The sequence below is a fragment of the Danio rerio genome, chromosome 11 (genome assembly GCF_052040795.2).
Source record: "Danio rerio strain M-AB ecotype USA chromosome 11, GRCz13ab, whole genome shotgun sequence".
NCBI classification, from domain to species: domain Eukaryota; kingdom Metazoa; phylum Chordata; class Actinopteri; order Cypriniformes; family Danionidae; genus Danio; species Danio rerio.
In genome coordinates this window covers 25,331,099-25,352,524 of record NC_141031.1, presented here as the reverse complement: position 1 = coordinate 25,352,524, position 21,426 = coordinate 25,331,099, and the positions used below count along the sequence as shown (strand labels likewise).

The window sequence follows — 21,426 nt, the reverse complement described above, 5'->3', positions numbered from 1 at the left end:
CTCAGTATTATTACCTCCCATACCTTTCCTTAACCCACTACACTCCCAAAGAACGCCTCCAAAAGCGCCTGAATGTTAACGGTGTTTTCTCTTCGTCTTCAGAGGCCTGAGTCATTTATTATATAACAGAAAGGCCCGCAGTAGCTTCTACTGCAACAAATTCCATGTTTGATTTTGATATTTGCACCAGTTAATTAGGAAGTGACGCTGTTGTCCTCTTAGAGTCGATGGATGGATACAGTGCTTTAATTGCAAATGTTTTATGCAATATTTCAGATTTGCGCATGCACATCTTTGGTAGGAAACGTAGCTTGTGACTTTCATACTACTTGTCTTTCTACATTATAAGTTACAGGTTTCCAGCATTCTGTTATATATCTTCTTTTGTCTTTCACAGAAGACACTCAAACTGATTTGGATGGAACAATTGAAGGGTGAGTAAATAATGGCAGAATTTTCAATTTTGGCTGAACTACAGTATCTCTTTAATGACAAGCACTTACTAGAAACCCCGAAATATCTTGATGTGTTGGCTGTTAATGGCGCAGTTTAGCTCTGCATGTTTAATGTGTAATATACCACATTCACACAAGAGGAATAACAACTCATTGTTTAAGGTTATTATACATTAGTTATGGCCAGACTGTCGAAATAACTGTAAACGATTTCTAATGAAGTGACAGTCACTTTTGTTAGCAGTCATGGGTTCTGTGCTGTCTGGCTGCTCATTGTTTAGTCAATATTGTTAGGTGTTCATTGCTCTCAGCCTTTCTTTCAGAGCGACTTTCCTTCCTTTCCAATATAAATCATTGACAAAATCTGTGCCTGTCTATTGACGTTAAACAGGAATTGTAAGAGGCTTGAGGAGCGAAGGTAGAACAATGCTGATGCAATGGAAAAGCAGACCCCCTAGTTTTTCCACTATGTTTTTTGTGATTTTTTTTATCTCAAAAAAAAAAAAAAATCCCCAGAAATTCGCAATTAAAAAAATATTTATGAACATAAAAAATTATCAGGGAAATGTTTCTCTCGTCAATGGCAGGGTAGGGGTTAAACGTAATAATTTATCGTTTTGACGCACATCTATATACCAGCCATACATGTAAAGCAAAAATAATGTCCTTCAATTCGGTCATGTCTAGCGGCCATCATCTTTGAACCAATCTCCATCATTGTAAGCTGCTTGCTTTTCTCTCTGTTCCATTGCTCTGTTTGTTAGATGTTTACTCACACTGTTTTTTTTTTTTTTTTTTTTTTGCAGTCTGAAGTGCGTCAAATGCCCAATTTGTGCCACATGATATCTAATCCCATTTTATCATTGACCTCACATGTATATCACTCATGTTTCATCCACGTCTACTTACTGAATAGACTGCAAAACTATTCCCCCACTTTAATGCAATGTAACGATTGTGAGGGAACAGGTGAGTGGTCATTTTTTCTAGAGATACTCAAATACATTACGTTCTCTGCATATCTTTAAGTCATGTAAACATTTAATTGGAAACTGAAATAAATATAATTTGATTCTCATTACATGAATTATGAGTTTACAAATGGAAGTTCATAATTGTGTTATTAGTTGGAACTTATTTCTTGAAATTATTCACAATTTTCTGATTGTCTTGCGCTGTGTCTGAAATCACCTACTACTCAGAAGGAACTGCATTTGACGATACTACGTAGTAGTTCGTACTATGCAATATGAATGTGAGCAGTATGAATTAAACTCAGATGTACTACATCCGCCATTTTGGCATAAATTTGTAACCTACTCACGTCAGTTGCGTCACTTTATTCTCATTCATGAATTCTGTCACGATGCATGATGGGATTGCGCAGCGTCTATCGGATGCGCACTTCACAATTTCGTCGGAAGTAGTAGGTTATCTGGGTACTTCTCACATTCTGTTTTTCGAATTCTATGAATTCAGACATACTACACGGCTTGCATACTGTTTTTAGCGTGCTATATAGTATGAAAGTATACGATTTCAGATGAAGCCTTGGTGTTCATTCATTCATTTTCTTGTCAGCTTATTATTCCGGGGTCGCCACAGAGGAATGAATCGCCAACTTATCCAGCAAGTCATACACTACGGACAATTTAGTCTACCCAATTAACCTGTACCGCATGTCTTTGGACTGTGGGGGAAACCGGAGCACACGGAGGAAACCCACGCGAAGGCAGGGAGAACATGCCAACTCCACACAGAAACGCCAACTGAGCTGAGGTTCGAACCAGCGACCTTTTTGCTGTGAGGCGACAGCACTACCTACTGCACAACTGCCTCGCCAAGCCTTGGTGTATAAAATGTTTTTTAAAATGTAAAAATTCTAAATTAATTCTTAACTTTTTCCCTTATTATTATTATTTTTTTTATTATTCTTGTTATTGTTGTTGTTATTATCTTTATCATCATCAACATCAAAATTATTATTATTATTATTATTATTATTATTATTATTATTATTATCATCATGATCATGCCTGAAACAAACTTACCATAAGGAAATTCCCTTATCAAGGATTTATTTGCATTAATTTGATGAACAATAAAATAAAAGCAGTACTATTGTGAAATATTGTAATTCAAAAGCATTACTCCAGTGTCATGTGATCCTTCAGATAATCCTTACCAGACATAAGCTGAAATGCAGAGTAGGATGTGAAGTGTTATTATGGTCGTAGAGACCTTGCACATGGATATATGTGCACACGCTCTCATGCTCCACCTAAAACAGCCCAGTTCTACTCCATTAACCAGTGTCACTTCCCATTTCTGGGCTCCTGCTCCCCCGTTCCATATTCCATTATCTTACTCACACGCTCTGCCTTCCTTCCCCTTATGGGGAAATCGATAGCCACACTAAATAGATTTCACAATCAATTTTTCTATCATCGTTCCACAAAACTGCTTCCTGGCCCTGAAAATGGGAACACTTTAAAGGAAAGGGAAAAGAGAGCAACAGGATGTTTAAAACACTTAAATTCCTGCTGGCTTGTTCTTAAATGTAATGGTGTGTTTATTTTACAGTGTGTAGCATGGATTGCAATCAAAAATTTTTTTATTTATTTTTTTTTTGAGATTGATACAGGGTTTTAAATCTTCTAAATAATTAAAATCTACTTTACGTTAGAATGTGTCCTGTTGAATTATTTATATTTATATATATATATATATATATATATATATATATATATATATATATATATATATATATATATATATATTAATGAATGAAACATTGACTGTTGTACATTTTAATAAGATTTACCGGAGACACAACAAAAATATGTAAATCAGTATAACAATAGGTTTTATCCAAATAAATATATAAAAATAAATAAATAAATAAATACAAATGATTGCTATATTTAGAACAATTTAAATACTGTATAGAATTAAGGATCACAATGCAGCCCCAAAATACTAATTAGTTGGCTTTTGTAATGTATATAGCCTTATCCTATTCTACACTAAGGATGCTTTCACACCTGCCTTATTAAGTTTGGATAAGTTTGAATCGCACTAGAGTTCATTTTCCCTCTTGGTGAGGTTTGTTTGGGCAGGTGTGAATGTAGCAATCGTACACGAGTGCGCACCAAAACCAGACCAAAAAAGTGGAGGTGGTCTCATTGCTTTGCGCACGTCCTGTCTTGTTGATATGATTATATGCTGTACTACTGAGACATGTTAATATGCAGCTATCAATCAATTTGGTAGGCAGGGATACCGCACTCCTACGTAATATTGTCATGGGCCTCAAAATGAGAGGGATTTGGATCCTATTTTAACATCAGGACTTATTTTGTTTATATGATTCCAATATGACTGTGGACATACTAGACCTACACACAGTTCTGTTCAAACAGATTACAAAAGATGATTTTCGTCATAGGTGCCCTTTCATATCACTTTTGTAATTTTATTTAATTTAGACACTAAAATTGGTTGTCTTGTGTACAGTACAATTCATTTTTCAAGAATTGTTTCAATGTTGCAAATAATAATAATATTGTTCTGTATTTGTTTGCTCCAGTGCTGGGCAAAAATTAATGGTGATCAATTGCTTTCAAATTGCTTTCATTAAAAATGTTTTGTCATATTTAAAGTGTGTACTCTGCATATTTACTATGTGTTTATATAAATACACACATGCATTTTTATTTGAAAAAATGCTTAATATCTTCAGAAAAAAAAACTGTTGTGAATTATAATTCATATAACAGGACATATTTAAAAAAGTAAATAAAATAAAAATCTTAAGAATCGTGCGACGCTGAAGACTCAAATTTTAAAACATGACAAGGAAAAAGTTTTTTTTTATTTCAATTAAATGAAAAAACAAGTAGCCTAGTAATTTTTAAGTGCCTAAATGAACTTAAAAGAAAATAATTCTTTCAAAAACAACTAGTCAGAACAAACACTTACTTTAATTTAGCTTGTTACACCACACTCATTTTTTAAAAAATAAAATTAATCGTTTTGGTAGTCATTTTAATTTGATAGTTTTTTGGTAGGAGAATTTGTGGTTTTCCTCACATGTAGCCACTGGTTTTGCATAAATTATTAATGCAGAATCCTTTCTTGCCATCACCTGGGTGCTTTGGTACTTCTGCTTCATGATTATTTAACCAGCAATGTACACTGTGGCGTCTGAACATTCTGATTTGTCAATACAAGACTAAAGATTTCTAACACAGTTTTCTTACACAGAATCTTAGAATCTGTGTTCACATTTAGACAATTAGTAACACTTTAATACTACACACTAATCATCTATTAAGCATTAGCAAATAGTTAGTTCATTATCTTTTTAAGCATTAACTCTACAAGTAAAAGTGAGGGGACACTTTACTGTCAGTGGGCGCCGTCTTTCGGATGTGACGTTAAACCGTGGTCCTGACTCTTTGTGGTTATTAAAAATCCCATGGCACTTCTTGTATAGAGTAGCGGTGTACCCTTGATGTCCTGGCCAAATTCCCCTCCATCACCCTTACGATCATGTCCTCCCAATCATCCCCATCCACCAAATTGGCTGTATCATGGTCTCTTCACTTTACCAAGCGCACTGTGGTGAGCGCACTGGCGCCGTTGTCCTGTGGCTGCCGTCGCATCATCCAAGTTAAATAAATACACATTACTTACATTAATAGTCGTTAGTAAGCAGCTACAAATGCTCATTATAAGATACAAATGATAAGATTACACATTTATAATGCACTTAATGATTGTATTTTCATACTTTATTACATATTAATTGTTCATTACTAAATTCAGTATTGCATTATTTAATAACCATTTGCATTCAAGAGTGGGCTAGGTTAGTAAATGATAGTAGGCTAGTAAATGATTAATAAACTATTTAAATCAACATTTATATATTTTATTATTCAGGCATATGGTAATGGTATACTACATATGTCAATAAATGCTGTATTAATTCAACTTCATCCAGTTTTCAGATCTAAAGTGAGGACTAAAAAATAGACCCTGGTGCTTTCACCCTGACCCAGAGTTTTTAAAGTCACTGACCTGATACTGTGTTTTTGTGTAGAAAAAAAGCTTCAAATTACACAATACCCATGTTTGTGGGGACAGCAGGGCCTAAGGTTGTGACTGAATTTGGTTGTAGTTTTGTGTTTTTCTTCAGTGTTTCTTCTTTTTAACAGCAAGAGTTCATGATTACCTGTTTACTCAGCACTTTAATTCTGTTCCAGTGCTATTTTAACTCTTTGTAGCAGTAGGAGATGTTAATTTTACTCTTTTGGTGTATATCAAATTGTGATTTTGCTGTATATCAAATTGTGTATCAAAAATGACTACTTTAAAGGAAACATATCAGTTAAATGGAAAGTTATGTTTAGATGGGGTGTTATGAAAGCAAAAATCATTAAACCATAATGTTGATTTATTAACTTTTTAACACATAATTCCCTAATTTCCCATGATTTATGTACTTGCAAGGTATTTGCTCACAGGCAACTAGTTGCCGCTTGAACTTTTGATGAAGTATACAAAAAAACCTATAGATCTCTTGAAAGATTTCTTTTGTTTAGATGAATCAAGAGACCTGTTGATATATATTTGTAAACAAAAATATTTTTAGTAACATGAAATATTTCTTTATTTGGGAGGGTTTGCATCCATTTTGCTTCCCGAAATTAGGGGGTAGAAAGTTGAAGGCCTCATGTGACAGGAAGTACATCAATTGCATGCAAACAACCAAATAAAAGCATGTCATTGGATAACATGTAGAAAATTAATCTTAGAGAAAAATGGCAATTATGAACATCGGCAAGTTGCCAGTGGGCTTAAATGGGTTAAAATAGCATCAACTATTCTTAAATAACTAGTTTGTATATTCTACAATACTTAACTATTGAATAGTTAATTAATAAAGTATAAAAGCACAATCAGCACATAATAAATGTTCTTATAAGTCAAAAATAGAGCATTTGTTGCTGTTTTTATAAACTGCTTACTAACATCTGTCAATGTAGAGTAAATGCTTAACAAATAATCAATTCACTATTTGCTAACACTTAATGATTCATGGTGTGTAGTTATTATAAAGTGTTACCTGAAATTTCTGTAAAATGCAACTGCAAGGCACTTCTATAGAATTGTTTGACATTTTCCCCTTAAAGCTGTAGAACTATTCATCTTAATGATTGAGCCAGCAATAGACCAAATGTCACATGATGTCAGTTGACTAGTGTACCATTTAATAGTGAATTATGTTTTTTTGACTTACCGAGTAAACCATTCTCGAGCTTGAGGCAATAAAATACAGTATACGTCTATCTCTCATTGATCAGGAAATAGAAGAGAAGGTCATTTATTAAATAGTTATTTAGAAAACCTACCATTTAGATGCTCTTGTGGTCGAGCTTGCTTGCTTGTAATATCCCTTTTGATCTTGCACTGTAAAAAACGTATTTCTTTTCCCCTCCATTAAACAGCAAAGTTACGGTTCAGTGGTGCATTGAGCCTTATAGTTTGGCATTTCCAGGCTGGATAGATTGGAGAGGGTCCACTTGAGTGTGAAGGATGGCATTAAGTGTTACGAAACAGAACCCAGCCGCCCCACTTTCAGTATTCCTTCAAATAACTGTAATGTGCAATTATAGTCATCCACAATTATGTGTGATTTCTGCAGTGAAGGGTAATGCTATTATGTTGCATATAAACCACTGTCCCCTGCCAAACATATGCATTTCCATTATCTTTTTTTTTCTCCTCTTCAGGCATCAATCACTCTCTCAAAGTTCCTGTTTTTGGACAACAGGCTCTTCTATGTAATTGTGAGGTATGTAATAGCACTGAGGGGGGGAAAGAACTGTAGATACGCCATTTTCTGCCGAGAGCAAGCGCATCACCAGCCCGAGGCTCTTTTCTCTGTGAATTTAAAAAGCCGGGGGCTGTTTTGCAAATCTCTAGAAACTGGAGTAGCTCGTTGCGGTGATTCCATTTCAAAAGAATGAATATTTGTTCTCATTATAATTGGAGGATATGTTGCTCCAGTTAAATCTAAAACAGTTCTGTAGAAATATACTCCTTTTGGACCTTGTATAGTGTAGGGGACTGCGTGAGACATTAAAACAGAAGCAAACACAGCCCCTTATCAAGAAATAAAGTGCGATAAAGGTTATATGCAGTAAAGGTGAGATATGATTAGGGCTTGGCCATTTGGCCTAAAATCAACATTTCGATTAATTGAACATTTTAACTTGATTGCGATTAATGAACGATTTTTATATTTATACATTTTTCTTATTATTTTTGTGCTCTTATAGTTCACTGACAGGATTTGTACAGTAAATATGCTCACATATTACAAGTGATATTTTTGAATGAAGGGTGGATTACTTGATTTTTAAAATAATTGTAGGAAACTCAAAGTATCTCTGGTGCAGCGATTTGGTTCATCGTCCTAGCTCCCTGCTCTCTTCATGTGGTCACCCACTGAAGCTAAGCAGGGCTGAGTCTGGTCAGTATACCTGGATGGGAGACCACATGGGAAAGCTAGGTTGCTGCCGGAAGTGGTGTTAGTAAGGCCAGCAGGGGAGTCCTAACGCCCCAGTACATTGATTGGGACTCTGTACTGCTCAGTGGGCATCGTCTTTTTGATGAGACGTTAAACCAAGGTCCTGACTCGAAAATCCCAGGATGAAATCCCAGGATGTCCTTCGAAAAAGAGTGGGGGTTTATCCCCTTCATCTTGGCCAAGTGTGCTCCCTGGCCTCTTTCCATCATGGCCTTCTGACCATCCCCATACCATAATTGGCTTTTAATTGGTCTCCTCTCCACCAATCAGCTGGTGTGTGATATGCAGTCTGGCGTCGTGTCATTCAGGTGGATGCTGCACACTGGTGGTGGATGAGGAGATTTACCCCAATGTGTAAAGCACTTTCAGTGTTCCGAAAAGCACTGTTAAAATGTAAGGAATTATTAATTTTATGACTTGACCAGAGATCAGATATGTCTGCAAAGTGCTAAACAGTTTTCAGTTCAGCAGCTACATTTTTACAACATGTGTTGTACGTGAGTGGGGTCACGCAGCTCCGCACACAGGAGGGAAAGTAATAGTAAAATCGACCTGGAAAAATTCGATCGATTATTGGTTCTTAATGCCGATTTCAATTACCTTTTGATTAATCGCCCAGCCCTAGATATGATGTAAAGTTTGTTTACATGCACTATAAAATTGTCTGTCTGAGTAGAATTAAAGTAATGCGATTGAAAGATTTGACTATTTTTGTGATAAAATAAAGTGACAGGCTGAGTAAAAGGTATCTTTTGCAGTGCATGTAAACACACATTAGCAATTTTCACACTGCACTTAAACCCAGGTAAAGGAACATCTTACTAATAATTTAGAAGCAAATTTAGCTCTACTCGCATACCTAAAAGGCACCTAAATTAAGTCTTTTGTGTATTCAGAATGTGTCTGTAAAGTTACAGCTAAAAAGAAACATCAGATTATTTATTATAGCTTTCAGAAGTTTGTCATTTTCAAATCTGAGAATCTTGTAGCTGCATCTCGTGTTTAACTTTGCACACAAGTGTGACATGATTCACATTAATATCCACAGCTGTATGGACATCGTTATGTTAATGTACAAAATAAACCTGATAAACGTCCAAAAACCGGGATTGTAGCATCTTCTTTTATAATTGTACTGATATACGGCTTTGGTAAGGAAGAAAAGACAGTAAAATCGCTGTAATTCATTACAAACATGCACTGTTTTAAAAACGTTTTAAACTTAAAAAGTGTAAATCACAGTGAGCTAAACAGATCTTTTAATTCCGGTTTCTTTGCCCATATCCTGTCTTGTTAATATGATCATAGGTCTTACTACGGAAACATCTTAATACACGACTGGGTGGGCAAACGGCATTCCTACGACACATTACTGTGGGCCTTAAAATGAGAGGGATTTAGTAGTTTTAACGTCAGGAAATTAAAAAAGACATTTTATTTTCACTCCAATATGACTGTGGAGACACACTATACCTACACACAGTTCTGTCCAAACAGCTTCCAAAAGATGATTTTTATCATAGATGCCGTTTAAATGTGGATTAAAATTATCAGGATACGGTTTACCCAGGGTTCACAATGACCCAGTTTGAACTCTTTCAAGTGTAAAAAGACCTTTAGCATCCTGCAATTGACCAAACCATGATATCAGTCCAAAATGTTTTAATAATAGCTCAAAATAGAATTTAACACACAGTCATCTAAATTATTTCAGAAAGTGGTATGTTGAATAGGAAATTCAGATTGACTTATGTACAGCTTTGGGGTGGGAAAAAAAGACCAATGATCAACAAATAATAATGAAAGGAAAACAATCTGAGGACAAGACAGTCAATTTAGAGAGAGTGTCACTAAAACAGGAGGGCACATCAACCACAAACGGACAAAAATAAAGTAAGAAATCAAAGCAAACAAAGTTACCCTTAAATGACAGCCTGTAAAAAAATGGATTTCCCCATATTTAAGAATATAAGAGTACAGTTCACAATCCCCAATGCTGCCTTATTTCTTTTCCCGAATAAAAGAGGGGCATACATGTGCCCTATAACCCCTCTTTACTGGGCACGTCTTCATTAGTGTAGCTGTCCAGCAGTTAGAGCGATGCGCATTGAATCGTCACATGACACTGTTTAAGAAAGAGCCCATTTTGAATTCAGTTTCACTTTTTTTTACAGAAAGAAGAGTTGACACTACCTTTCCATGAAGTGTTCCATTAGCAGCCTGACAGGACCCGTACATTTCATCAGTACTTAGAGAGATGAGATCTCTGACGTGCTTGCTTTGTATAAAACAGTGTGCATGGAGATGTGAATCTCTCCCCTGTCACCAAATGTTTGCCTTCATTGTTGGAAGGGATGGCATCATAAGGCTGTTCCACACTTTTCTCTATGACCCTTTCTTCTTGTTTGACATGTTCGAACAAAGAGGCCGACACATATGTCTAGGCTGCATGTCCGTCAACACTGGAACATCTGTTCGCTTCGGTTGCTTTTTTAAGCAAGGCTTTGTCGTATTTTAGGAATGAGGAAAACCAAATAGTGAAGCATCCCACTCAGAGCAGATTGGGCCATATGTTTTTGAACCCTGTCAGATGTACAATCCACATTTGGGTGACAAAAGAATTTGTGTTTTATGCACTGAAAACATTCCCTTTCTCTGAGATGGTGTTAACTTTAGAGCGTTCTCTTGGGGTCCTTGTACAGAGCACAATTTAACACACTGTTAAAGAGAGAGTACATACAACATTAGTAATACAACATTTAGGACACCTCCCTTTTATATCAGCACTTTTCATAATGCCTGCTTTGAGATAGTCAGTTTGGTTTTTCACCACAACAAGAAAAGTGAATTGTTGCCCACAGCCTGTAGATGCTTTTTAGAAAGATTTAAATTCTGTCTTCAGTTCTTACTATTTGTGTTCTTTCCTTCCTTCTGTCAAGTCAGCATTAAAAATATATAAGTACTTCTCTTTCTACAACCATTTGGTCTGTATGTCACAGACTAATAAAGGTTGCATATAAACAGACTCTATATGAACTGTAATGAATGGCAGCACAGCTTTAGTGTCCTTAGTTGATATATTGTATGGGAATATATGAACAAATGCTTTTAATATACATATATGTGTTGTATTTGTTTTGTTACAAAATAAATACAAATATCTTTTTTGTTTTTATACTATACTTGAAACTGGGTTGCTGTTATGTGAAGCAGGTCTGCAGCGCAAATTTCTAGTACTGTTTGTTTCAGACGTTTAGTAGTTTTGACTGTCATATGGTAAAGTGAGCTTTGTGAAGTTTGTACTCCAGGGATTTTTTGTCCATCCTTCTGTAACTCTCTATTCCGCTCAGCATGCCTCTTTTGTTAGCCCTTGAGCAACTTGCCCCAGCATTTCATTTCTGAGGTCTTTTCCTCTGCCGTCTGATAGGACTTTGCCTTGGTCTTGCTGATTCAGACATTTTACTGGTATTGGAACAGTCATGAATGCCTTCGCCTCCTGAGTCAGAATGGTAGTGTGAGGTTTTTCAAACTCCATTATGTGTTCTTTCCAACTGAATGAGGCTCCCCCATGGCATGCTCTGGCTGCCAATAAAAGCAGAAGAGCTGAAACCGCCAACAGGACTGCTGGGGTCAGGTCTGGTAAAGGATCTGGCATTGACACCTCCTTGGTCCTTAGATGGACACATGAGGTGTCATTAGGGCCCAGGTGCAGACAAACCTTGTAATGAGTGCCTGGTTGCAAGCGGGTTAGGTTGAATCTTCTGGTGCCAGCTAGAATTCGTGTGCTGTGCCTATGATGGTCTTCAAGACTGCCGTTGGCTACCCAGGATAAATGGGCAGTGGGGACATTATGGCTTGCTTGCCAGCTCAGTAAGGCATACCTTTCTTTGACATCTTGAACTTCAAAACTATCCTCTCGCCTTTGAGTTCTTCCTCGAATCAAGTTGCTTCCCTCCACCTGTAGAGTCAGGCTTCTAGTATCAGCCCCCACTAGGTTTTGTGCAACGCAAGTGTAGAAGCCGGCCTCTTCAGCAGTGACTCCAAAAATCTGTAATGTGCCTTCTGTGAGAACCTGATAACGTCCATAGCTGCTGGATGGAGTCAGTCTCACGCCTTGGGGAATGACCCAGTAGATATTTGGCTCTGGCTCTGCCAGTGCTCGACAGTGCAATGCTACATTGTCTCCATGTTTGACTTCAATGTAAGAGGGAAATGTGCTTGGGGCAATTAAGGGCAGGCAGCTGTCTGCCATCTCTCTGAAAGAGACTTCTTTAACTCGCCGAGCTTTCAGCTCAGGAGGCTCAGAGCAGAATGTGGATTGCGGCTCAATGAAACGGACTGGCTTGTCATTGTCGGCTCCCACCCAGCGGATCAGGCAGTCACAGCGAATGGGATTGGAGTGCAAGCTGATTTCTTGAAGGCTGGGCAGCGACCTTACTGTCTGGCTATGCAGGGCACTCAAGGCATTACTGTTCAGCATTAGACTTTCCATACTCAACAACTTTTGGAAGGCCTGAGGGTGAATATAGGAGAGACGAGGGTTGTTTGTGATCTCCAGTTTGGTCAGTTCGGGTAAGTTTTCCATCGCTGAGTGCTCAATAGAGATCAACTCCTCCATGTTATTTAAGCCAAGCTCCTTCAGGTGGAGCATGTTTCGAAAGTCTCCCCTCTGCACTAGCTGAATGGGGTTTTTGTTCAAATCAAGAAACTTTAGACCAGGCAACTTCTGTAGTGCCTCTTTTGGAACTTTAATTAGGCTATTATCATAAAAGCTAATGCTCTCCAGATTTTGAAGCCCCTCTAGCGCACGCTCAGAGATCTCACGCAAGCCCATGCCTGCCAGGACAAGACTCCGCAAAGATCCCAGTGGTTTAAAATTTAGGTCTTGGATAATCTCCACAGGGTTTCCGCCAATCATGAGGACCTCCAGTTGTGGCAAAGCATGGAACCAACGCCGGTCAATTACAACTAACCGGTTAGAATTGAGATGAAGCCTTAGAAGTCTATCCAGACCCTTGAAGGCCCCCGGAGAGATGCTTCGAAGCCTGTTGTGATTGAGGTACAACTCCTGCAGGTTAGAGAGACCAAAGAAAGCTGCTTCTGGGAGGTGTCTCAGCTGGTTTTCCTCCATGTGTAGGCTGAGAAGAGCTGGCAGGTCAGTTATCCTCAGGTTGCGGGTACTGGTAAAGCTGTTATGGGAGAGATCCAACTCTGTCAGATTGACAAGGCCCTGGAGTTCACTCTGGTCCACAGAACTGATGAGGTTACTTTGCAGCCGGAGGGTTTGTGTCTCTTGAGGGAGGGAAGTGGGCAGCTGGATAAGTAGCAGGTCATTGCAGTCTACTGTAGGAGCCTCTCTGTACACAGACTGGGGGGAGTACCAGGGCTTGATTTGGCAGACACACTGGTGAGGGCAGGATACTCTCCATGGCATGGACTGAATGACCAAAGAGCTTGTGACTCCAAGCAGCAGATGTGTGTGCAGAAGGAATATTGCAATATGTCCCATTTTCATAATTAAACTGATATAGTTTGATAATGATTCACTCTGAGCTGGACCTCACTTCTGTCTGCTTTTAATAGAGAAACACAGGAAAGCCAAGGGTTTAGTTCAGTTTTGTTAAGTATTGTCTCAAAGATGAAGAGAGCTGTTTCTTCATCTCCAGTCTTGCGAAGTAGTCACACGAGTATCTCAAAATTCCCTTTTTCCCTTTAGATGGCTTTAATTCTCTCCACTCACTCTGTTGGTCTTACATCATAGCAGGGGAGAGTAGGGTTTATACTTGGTTTAAGGACACACCTAGAAAAGAGAGAGAGAAAAAAACAGTACTCAGTCACAAGAGGGATTACACAGAAATTGTCACAAATATTCATAATTCCATTTGACAGAAAAATGTGTGCTGTTTAACTGCTTAATGTGCCAATTTTTGTTTAACTTTTGTTCTATAATTGTCCTTTACTATCGGTATCCCCTCACACTTCAGATTAGTCATTGTTATTTAATTGTTACTCTAAAGAAAATAGAATATCTAAGTTGCTATCAAAACACTTTGCATGTTCCTCAGGTCATATATTTGTTGTCCTAAGGGCTCTTCTGAATTAGTTCTGGGACATTCCATTGAATTTCACTGCACGTCCCAAAGATAGTGCAAAGTGACTGCTGTGAAAATACGAGAGAAATGCATGCTGAAATTTAGTGAGCCTAATTCATAGCTTAGGATTTAGCTCTGCAAATAATCAGGGCCCTGGTATTACTCATATGCTGGGGGCTTGTAAGGAAAGGGGGAAAATATGACATGTTTTTGGCTAAATTCACAAGATGCAGACTCAGAGGGGACATAAAAATGCATTAAGAGAGGAAACTCGGTCTGTGGTCTAACCTACTTTGTTTAAACTTTGTGACATGGTGTGTAGGGGAAATCTTTCAGCTGTCTACTTTGGATTTAGAGCTTCTTTACTTTTGGGGAAGAGTTTAAACCTTTTTCATAGTTAACTTTTCGAGCATCAGCATGGGAGTTAATGCAGTATTATTATCACATTACTATTTGCAATGCCCCATTGTCTGGTTTTGTTTCTGTAACTATTATGTTCTCAACTACACACCATCTTTGACACAAAGTTAATTGGAGTTAACAGTCTATAACAAGTCTAGACAACAACAATGAATGTTATTTTTGGTCAGTTTTTATCCCTTCACATGACCTCAACAATTGAACCATCACATTTTATTTAGACACCAAGCCTACACAAAATAGCAGTAGTATTCTTGCTTTGATGTAACATCCACCCTTTCCACCCTTCCTCAAAGCTCTGCCACAGTAATCCATCCTTCTCCTGAATGCCCAATTAGTCCTAATATTCTCTCTGTCTCTCTTTTGTCCCCCAGGGATCTACCTGCTGGTTCAGAGACTATTTGTGCTTCCTCTTCACTCACTCTCATATATGCACACTGGCGTGGAGGGATGGAAGAACGATCTATAGCTATCGGTGAGCCCGTGTGAGCACAGTCCCGAGCGCTCCCCCACCAGCCATCAGCATGTGCACTTCACCTTCAAACTCATTTACAAAGTGTCAACTTCTCAAGCAGAAGCTTAGTCTCATGATGCACAGTTACCTTGGCCCAGATGGTCATAAGACATGTTGCGTACGGTCTATTCCCTGCCTGTGTCCTAATGAGATGTGAGGGTATCTTGAGTGCCCCTAACGTGAGGTGATGGGAGACGTTTACATGTGGGTTGCTCGCTTGTTTCATACTGTGTACTGCATTTGCATAGTTCACCTATTAATCTTCCTTTTCACTGATTTTATTTTAGCCAGAAAGATGCACACAAGGCTAGGCAAAATAAGTGCAGGGGGCCAACGATGAGCACCCTAATTTACCTCCAGAAGGTAGCAGCTGTTGTGGTGCCATGCAACAGGTGGTCCCATCTTGCAAGTACCATTTTATAGCCTGTAAATAAATGTGTTTTCACCCCCTAGCTGCTATAATGCCATTAGGTCTGGGTGTCGATACAGATTTCTTGATTCAATTCAATTGCTCTTTGAGTCAAGCTCTTTGATTTTGTATCATTTGGAGTACTCCAGAGCGCAGTCTGGAAAATGTGGTGGTGGGGCTGAAATACTAATCCTGGTGGAAACATAAAGGCAAATGATTGCTAGTCTGAGCCAAAGGGTTGAGCAGTATGTCTAGTTGTGCCTCGCTGCATGTTGAGCCAGATGGTCCGTTCAATACACCACTACCTTTGCCCTATTACACTAAACGTAACCCCAGTCAACTGTTCCACCCATTATGTCTAGATAGGGGGAGCTGAATGCCACTTGGCTCTGCAATATGCAGTACTTGCAATTAACCACTAATATTATGCCTTAACCCCCCTATTGACACAGTGATAGCGTTAATGCTTCTCATTTGCTTTTAATGAAGTGATATCAAGCTTTGCCAAACTGAATTGTGGGTCCATCAAGTCGTGTTCGGTCCGTTGAAACAGTTTTTAAAAGCATCAACGCAAGTGTCAGCCAGATAGATCAATTTAAGCATTACCAGAGCAGACATGAGCCAATCATGTGTGTGCAACGCCAGAGAATAGCAGAATGTCAAAATAGAGGAAAAAAACTTTCATCATGGTGTGTAATCACCCAGTGTGATAGGATTAATCTTTATGTACATTACTTTTTATACACTACTACTACTTCTGTACCTTTTTGGTGTCATGGTCTTTGCTGGATGTGATTGGCTGTTATCGTCACTATGAAGCTACAGACATGCCCTTCATTAAGCATTAATGGAGATGCTCTGTGTGAATGGGGCATAGGAACTATAGGAACTTTACAAAGAACTAACTTGCAGACTTCTGATATTGCTGCCTGTTCTATGTACCCAAAAAACCACTGGGCAGGGCTGACTAACTCTTGTTTTGAAATTGCCTAATCCTGCAGATTTTAACTCCGGCCATAGTTAAACACCCATAAAAAGCCAGTCAATGCATACTAAAAACAACTACTAGAAATTCATTTATTTATTCATTTTCATTTTCCTTTGACTTGGTCCCTTTATTTACCACAGTCACCACAGCGGAATTTACTGCCAAAATATCTAGCACATGTTTTACACAGCTGATGCCCTTCCAGCTGCAACTGAATACTGGGAAACATCCATACACACTCATTCACACACATACAGTACACTATGGCCAATATAGTTTATTTAATTCACCTGTACCGCATGTCTTTTGACTTTGGAGGAAACTGGAGCACCTGGAGGAAACCCATGCCAACACGGGGGAACCTGCATTCTCCACACAGAAATGGCAACTGACCCAGCCTGGACTCAGCGACCTTCTTGCTGTGAGGCGACAGTGCTAACCACTGAGCCACCTACTCACCCTACTACTTGAAAATGCCTACTAAAAACCTACAAGCAGATGAGTTTTTTAATAAAGTTGGATCAAAATTCTGCGGGACTGGAGTTTGTCACCCTTTCCATAAAGTGGAACTTTATCAATGTATGTGTGAGAGTGCTCCTCTATGGACACTTGAGCAGAGTCAAGCTCTGAACAAACTTCTTCCTGACAGCCTAAGAGTTAGGGATGTCCTGATCCGTTTACGTGATTGGAAATCGGGCCCAATCATGCATTGTTTTTATGCTGTGGCACAGTGTATGATCTCTTTCTTGACTTCCCACAGAAACCGCAACGTGTGCAGCATGAAATCACTTTGTTACAGAGACGCTATCGGTTAAATGCTGGCAAAGTAGAACACGGATGCAGCTTGAAGCAGTGAGCGTGAGTATTTCTGCAGTCTGGTGGTATTATAAAGTTGATGATGACAACTATGCCATAGCAAACTGTGAGATTAAAACTTGGGGTTGCCTGCTGGATATTTTAAGTTGAGGTGCTATTGTCAGCAGAGTTGTTGAATGTTAAAATAAGGTGAATTTAAAAAAAAATAAGGAACATCCTGGATCTGTTTCTTCGCTCTTCTTTATTCTTTTTTTTATGTATTAAAGAAGTATCAGATTGGGTTTTGGTATCGGTAGATACTTAAAATCAAATGACTCAGATCCTGATTGGGACATCCCAACTAAGCATCAAGAAAAAGTTTGCATTGAGAGGAAAACCACAGGGGTTTAGGTACGATTTGCGGCTGGGCCTGTGTTTTTGATTCACTAAAAGAAAACAGATTGAAGTATTGATGCTTTACAAAAGTAGTAATGAATGTGTTTCCAATGACTCCACATTCTCCACTTCTGGTGTTTTTGCAGTCAGATTCCGTGATGTTTGATGAAGCTGGCACAAATGAGAATGAATGTGACACATGCTTCAATGTGGCTCTGAAAGCTTCCTTTTCACAATAATCGTCTTTTGTTGACCTTAACAAAGGATTTTGCAAGCTACTATTATCTCCCCTCGGCAACAAAGAATGTAATGACAAGACATGCTTAAAGATGTATTTTGACACCAGCCTTTGATTTGACCCATGAAACATACAATCCTGTCACCACCCTAACAAATGGATCCCTACAAAAGCTCCGTCAGGTTCTTTTCAGTGCTTTGTTTCAGTTTAATCACAATTAATGTTCTTGATTTGCTTTTCAGATTGCAGGGATTAACAGATTTTTACCAGCCTCATTTTTGTACAGGCCTGGCATGAACACTGAATGTGGAATGTACGAGCCACTTCTGGCCGCATGCTGATGAATATATCTCAGTACCAAAGCTTCTCCTGTCCTCTCCTTCATCGACTCATTTCAGAGCCTGACCGTGAGTAGAAAAGGAAAAAAGTCTGTTTACTCTAGCAGTATTGCAGTTTTGCCAGACTCTATTAATTTTTTTTTTGTTGTTCCACACACCTGCAAATGATTGGACGGTCCTCAAAGGTGGGTTTGCATATTGCATTGACGGCTGTTTTGGGTCGGACAGTATTTATGTTTGTTTATTCTGTGCCAAAGCAGTAATTTCAAATCCAGCTTTTTATATTTCCTTTGCTTTTTACATGCTTTTATCTTATTGCAATCCATACCATCACTATATATACTTGTCCTCATATCATGGAACTATTCTTCAAGCTATTTTACTTTGAACAACAACAACCCCCCAAAAAATAAAAGTATATTCTGATTAATCTTTCATCAAGGGACTGAATTGACTGGCAGTATTCATCATTTATGAAGCATGCTTCAGGTTATGAAATAAAAGGGAATATCTGAACCGATGTAGAATCCATAAATTGTTATGGGTTTGTAATAAATGATTTTGAATGGCCGTTCTCTCTTTCACCGGAGTGCAGAACAATCTACAAAGAGTGAATGATGTTCAATGATCCTGACAGTCGTAATTCAATTAAAACAAGACTCAAAGGAAATTTAAAAAGTTGTCTTGGCTCAAACTTTAGTTCTCAGCCTAGTTACATTCATCTTTGCACATGTAAAGCATCATCATAGTTCTTGTATTATACAGTAATCAAATATTTTCATTAGATTTAAAAACAAAAGTAATATTTCTTGGCTAAATTATTCCAGTTATATATGTTTGAAAAGTGCTACATTTCTTTGCAACTTTTTTATGTGCAGTGCAGTACACTTAAATTAATTGTTTGTTGTGGCATGAATGATCAATATATATAAATATGCCTTGAGCCCACTGAATATCTATACTAAATAGGGATTTATTTTTTTAGCATTAGCAGGACCTTTTACTATTAAACTAACTTTGGGTCAAATATGAGAAATGTTAAGAGCCCTTATAATGTGTCTTTAAAAATGACCTTCTATGCTGTGTGTATGTCACCGACTCGGTCCCAGTAACTCCCCTCGCTGGCCAGCAGAGGCCACCATCTCCGGACTTTTAGCATTACGTCATCCATCTACACTGATTGCGCATACACCTGATTGGAATCTGGCTAATGACCCACGTACCTCTTATAAGCCGCACTCAAACACTCGTGCAGTGCGAAGTCTTGTTTAGCCCCGGCCAGCATTTCTGAGCGTTATCTCCAGCCTGATCTCCTGTGCACGACTCCAGCCTGTCTCTTACTCTGCTTCGCCTTCTGCCTGCCCACGACCCACGCTTGTTACACGGACCCTGACTCTCTCTCTGCCTGCCCACAGACCACGCCTGTTATACGGACTCTCATCCTCGCTGCCTGCCCTTGACCCAAGCCTGCTTAACGGATCCTGATTCTCGCTCTCTCTCTTCAACTCATGCCTGGTAACTCACTCTGTGTCTGTTCATCATCAGTCTTGATACTCATACTACTACTGTGGATGTGTGTGTGTGCACTCCGGTGCAAATTGTGTGTTTGAGTGAAGTTGTGATTAATAAATACTGCATAATGGATCCCTCCGTGTCAGTCTCCTCGTTACAGTGTAACAGCACTATGTGAATGAAAACAACTAGCTGAGGTTTAAAAGTGCACCTTGTTTAAAACTATTAATTCTTTGACAAATTAGTCGACTCAGAGTTGAATAAATTAATCATGTTGGTTTCGGATCTTTTGCCTGAACGCGTCGACGTTGAAATCAATACTATACATCACCTAATATCCAGTACCACGTCTGGTCAAACATGAACGAGCCTTTCCCTTCAGACACTGGCGGACCACGGGACTGATCATGACATTAATATGACGATCCCTGACAGATGGAGATTTGATTGCGGGGAGTTAAAGTTCATTTTCACGATACCACAGTATAGTCAACCTAGTGATGTGTTTGTTCCTGTCATATTTTTGATACAATAACCTACGCTGCAACGTGGGATTCGTCGGCTGTTTGCTATTAGAGGAAGAAGCAGCAGAGACTATTATGTATGGAACTTTCTTAGACTTTGAAAAGGACTTTGTCAGTAACTGTTACAGTTCATATGGACCAGTTTTTTCTTCCTCCGAATCATAACATGCAAGTGTAAATAAAATTGTTGCCTCATTTTGTGTAGTTTGCAAAATATATAATGTTATTTAAGTGTGTGTTGTAACGTGACACAAGCTTCATCCTTTTGCAATTTAAATGCGTTTCTGAACTCGCGATCCTCTGCTGTTTGTCTTTGCTATGGCTACCATCAGCTGTTCCTCACACATGCAGTGTGTTCAATTTTTAAAACTTTTGCTATTCTGTGGATTAATACTGAATGTGTGTTGTTGTTGTTGTTATTACTTGGGGTTATAATTAAGAGTAGAGTAATATGTTGGTGTTTAACTGCATTGGGCTCTCACATACTCTGTGTGCTACTTCATAGTCATGTTGGGTGCTTCCAGGCGACCAATAACAACAGACTGGGTTATCAGACCAATCACTGCAGAATAGACTTGTAGGGGCTTGGGAACAAATCATATGGGAGTCGTTGGGGTAATTAGGTAAAAATAAATGCATAATATAAGACAATAAAGGTTTTTTTAGTCTTGCACAGATATCAGTCTGTTATTGGAGACCCCCAAGACCAAAATATGACATTTTATAATGCAAAATAGGGGCACTTTAAGTTTTTGTTTTAAAATTAAATTTAAATTACTTTTTTAACCCAACCGTTGTTTCATTCTGTATTTGACCCAGCACTTATGTTAAAACAGCCCAGCAATTTTTAGATTGTATCTTTGTAATAGTTTTGTGTATTTTTTTTCTGTCAGAGTTTGTGTGTAACATTGGAATTCAATGGAAGGACTTAACTGTCTGTCTCCTTCTGCTTTCACCTGCGCTGACCTTGCCAGCCTATTTTCTGCCAACTCTAATATCAAGCTCAGACAGGACAAGCTGCCTCTGCTGCCACACATAGTGTGTCTCTCTGCTTTTCAAAACTTTAGTTTGACCCCTTTTGCTTCCAGTAGCACTCACTTTACCTGGAGGAACTGACACAGAGTCCATCAACATTACTTTAGATT

The 21,426-nt window shown here is 38.5% G+C and overlaps 1 protein-coding gene and 2 long non-coding RNA genes across 4 annotated transcripts in view; 2 read left to right on the top strand and 1 right to left on the bottom strand.

Moving 5' to 3' along the window:
* The window catches only part of LOC147841783 (uncharacterized), a 751,871-nt gene that overhangs the window by 236,918 nt on the left and 493,527 nt on the right, over nt 1–21,426 (top strand). The gene's annotated exons all lie outside the window — the stretch shown is intronic.
* Nucleotides 339–19,889, top strand: LOC147834818 (uncharacterized). 2 transcript variants are annotated; one of them, XR_015502526.1, is made up of 5 exons: nt 339–434; nt 7,256–7,317; nt 14,942–15,042; nt 18,194–18,314; nt 18,431–19,889. It is a non-coding gene; the product is annotated as an uncharacterized LOC147834818 (long non-coding RNA). The 2 variants fall into 2 exon arrangements; XR_015502527.1 differs by lacking the exons at nt 7,256–7,317; nt 18,194–18,314; nt 18,431–19,889 and having other exon boundaries at nt 398–434; nt 14,942–16,251.
* lrrn2 (leucine rich repeat neuronal 2) overlaps nt 9,703–21,426 on the bottom strand; it is a 99,375-nt gene continuing 87,651 nt past the window's right edge. The window contains exon 2 of the mRNA XM_087273588.1: nt 9,703–13,855. Within this exon, the coding sequence (XP_087129714.1) occupies nt 11,402–13,570 (2,169 nt within the window). The 5' untranslated portion in view covers nt 13,571–13,855 and the 3' untranslated portion in view covers nt 9,703–11,401. The remainder of the gene's footprint in view (nt 13,856–21,426) is intronic.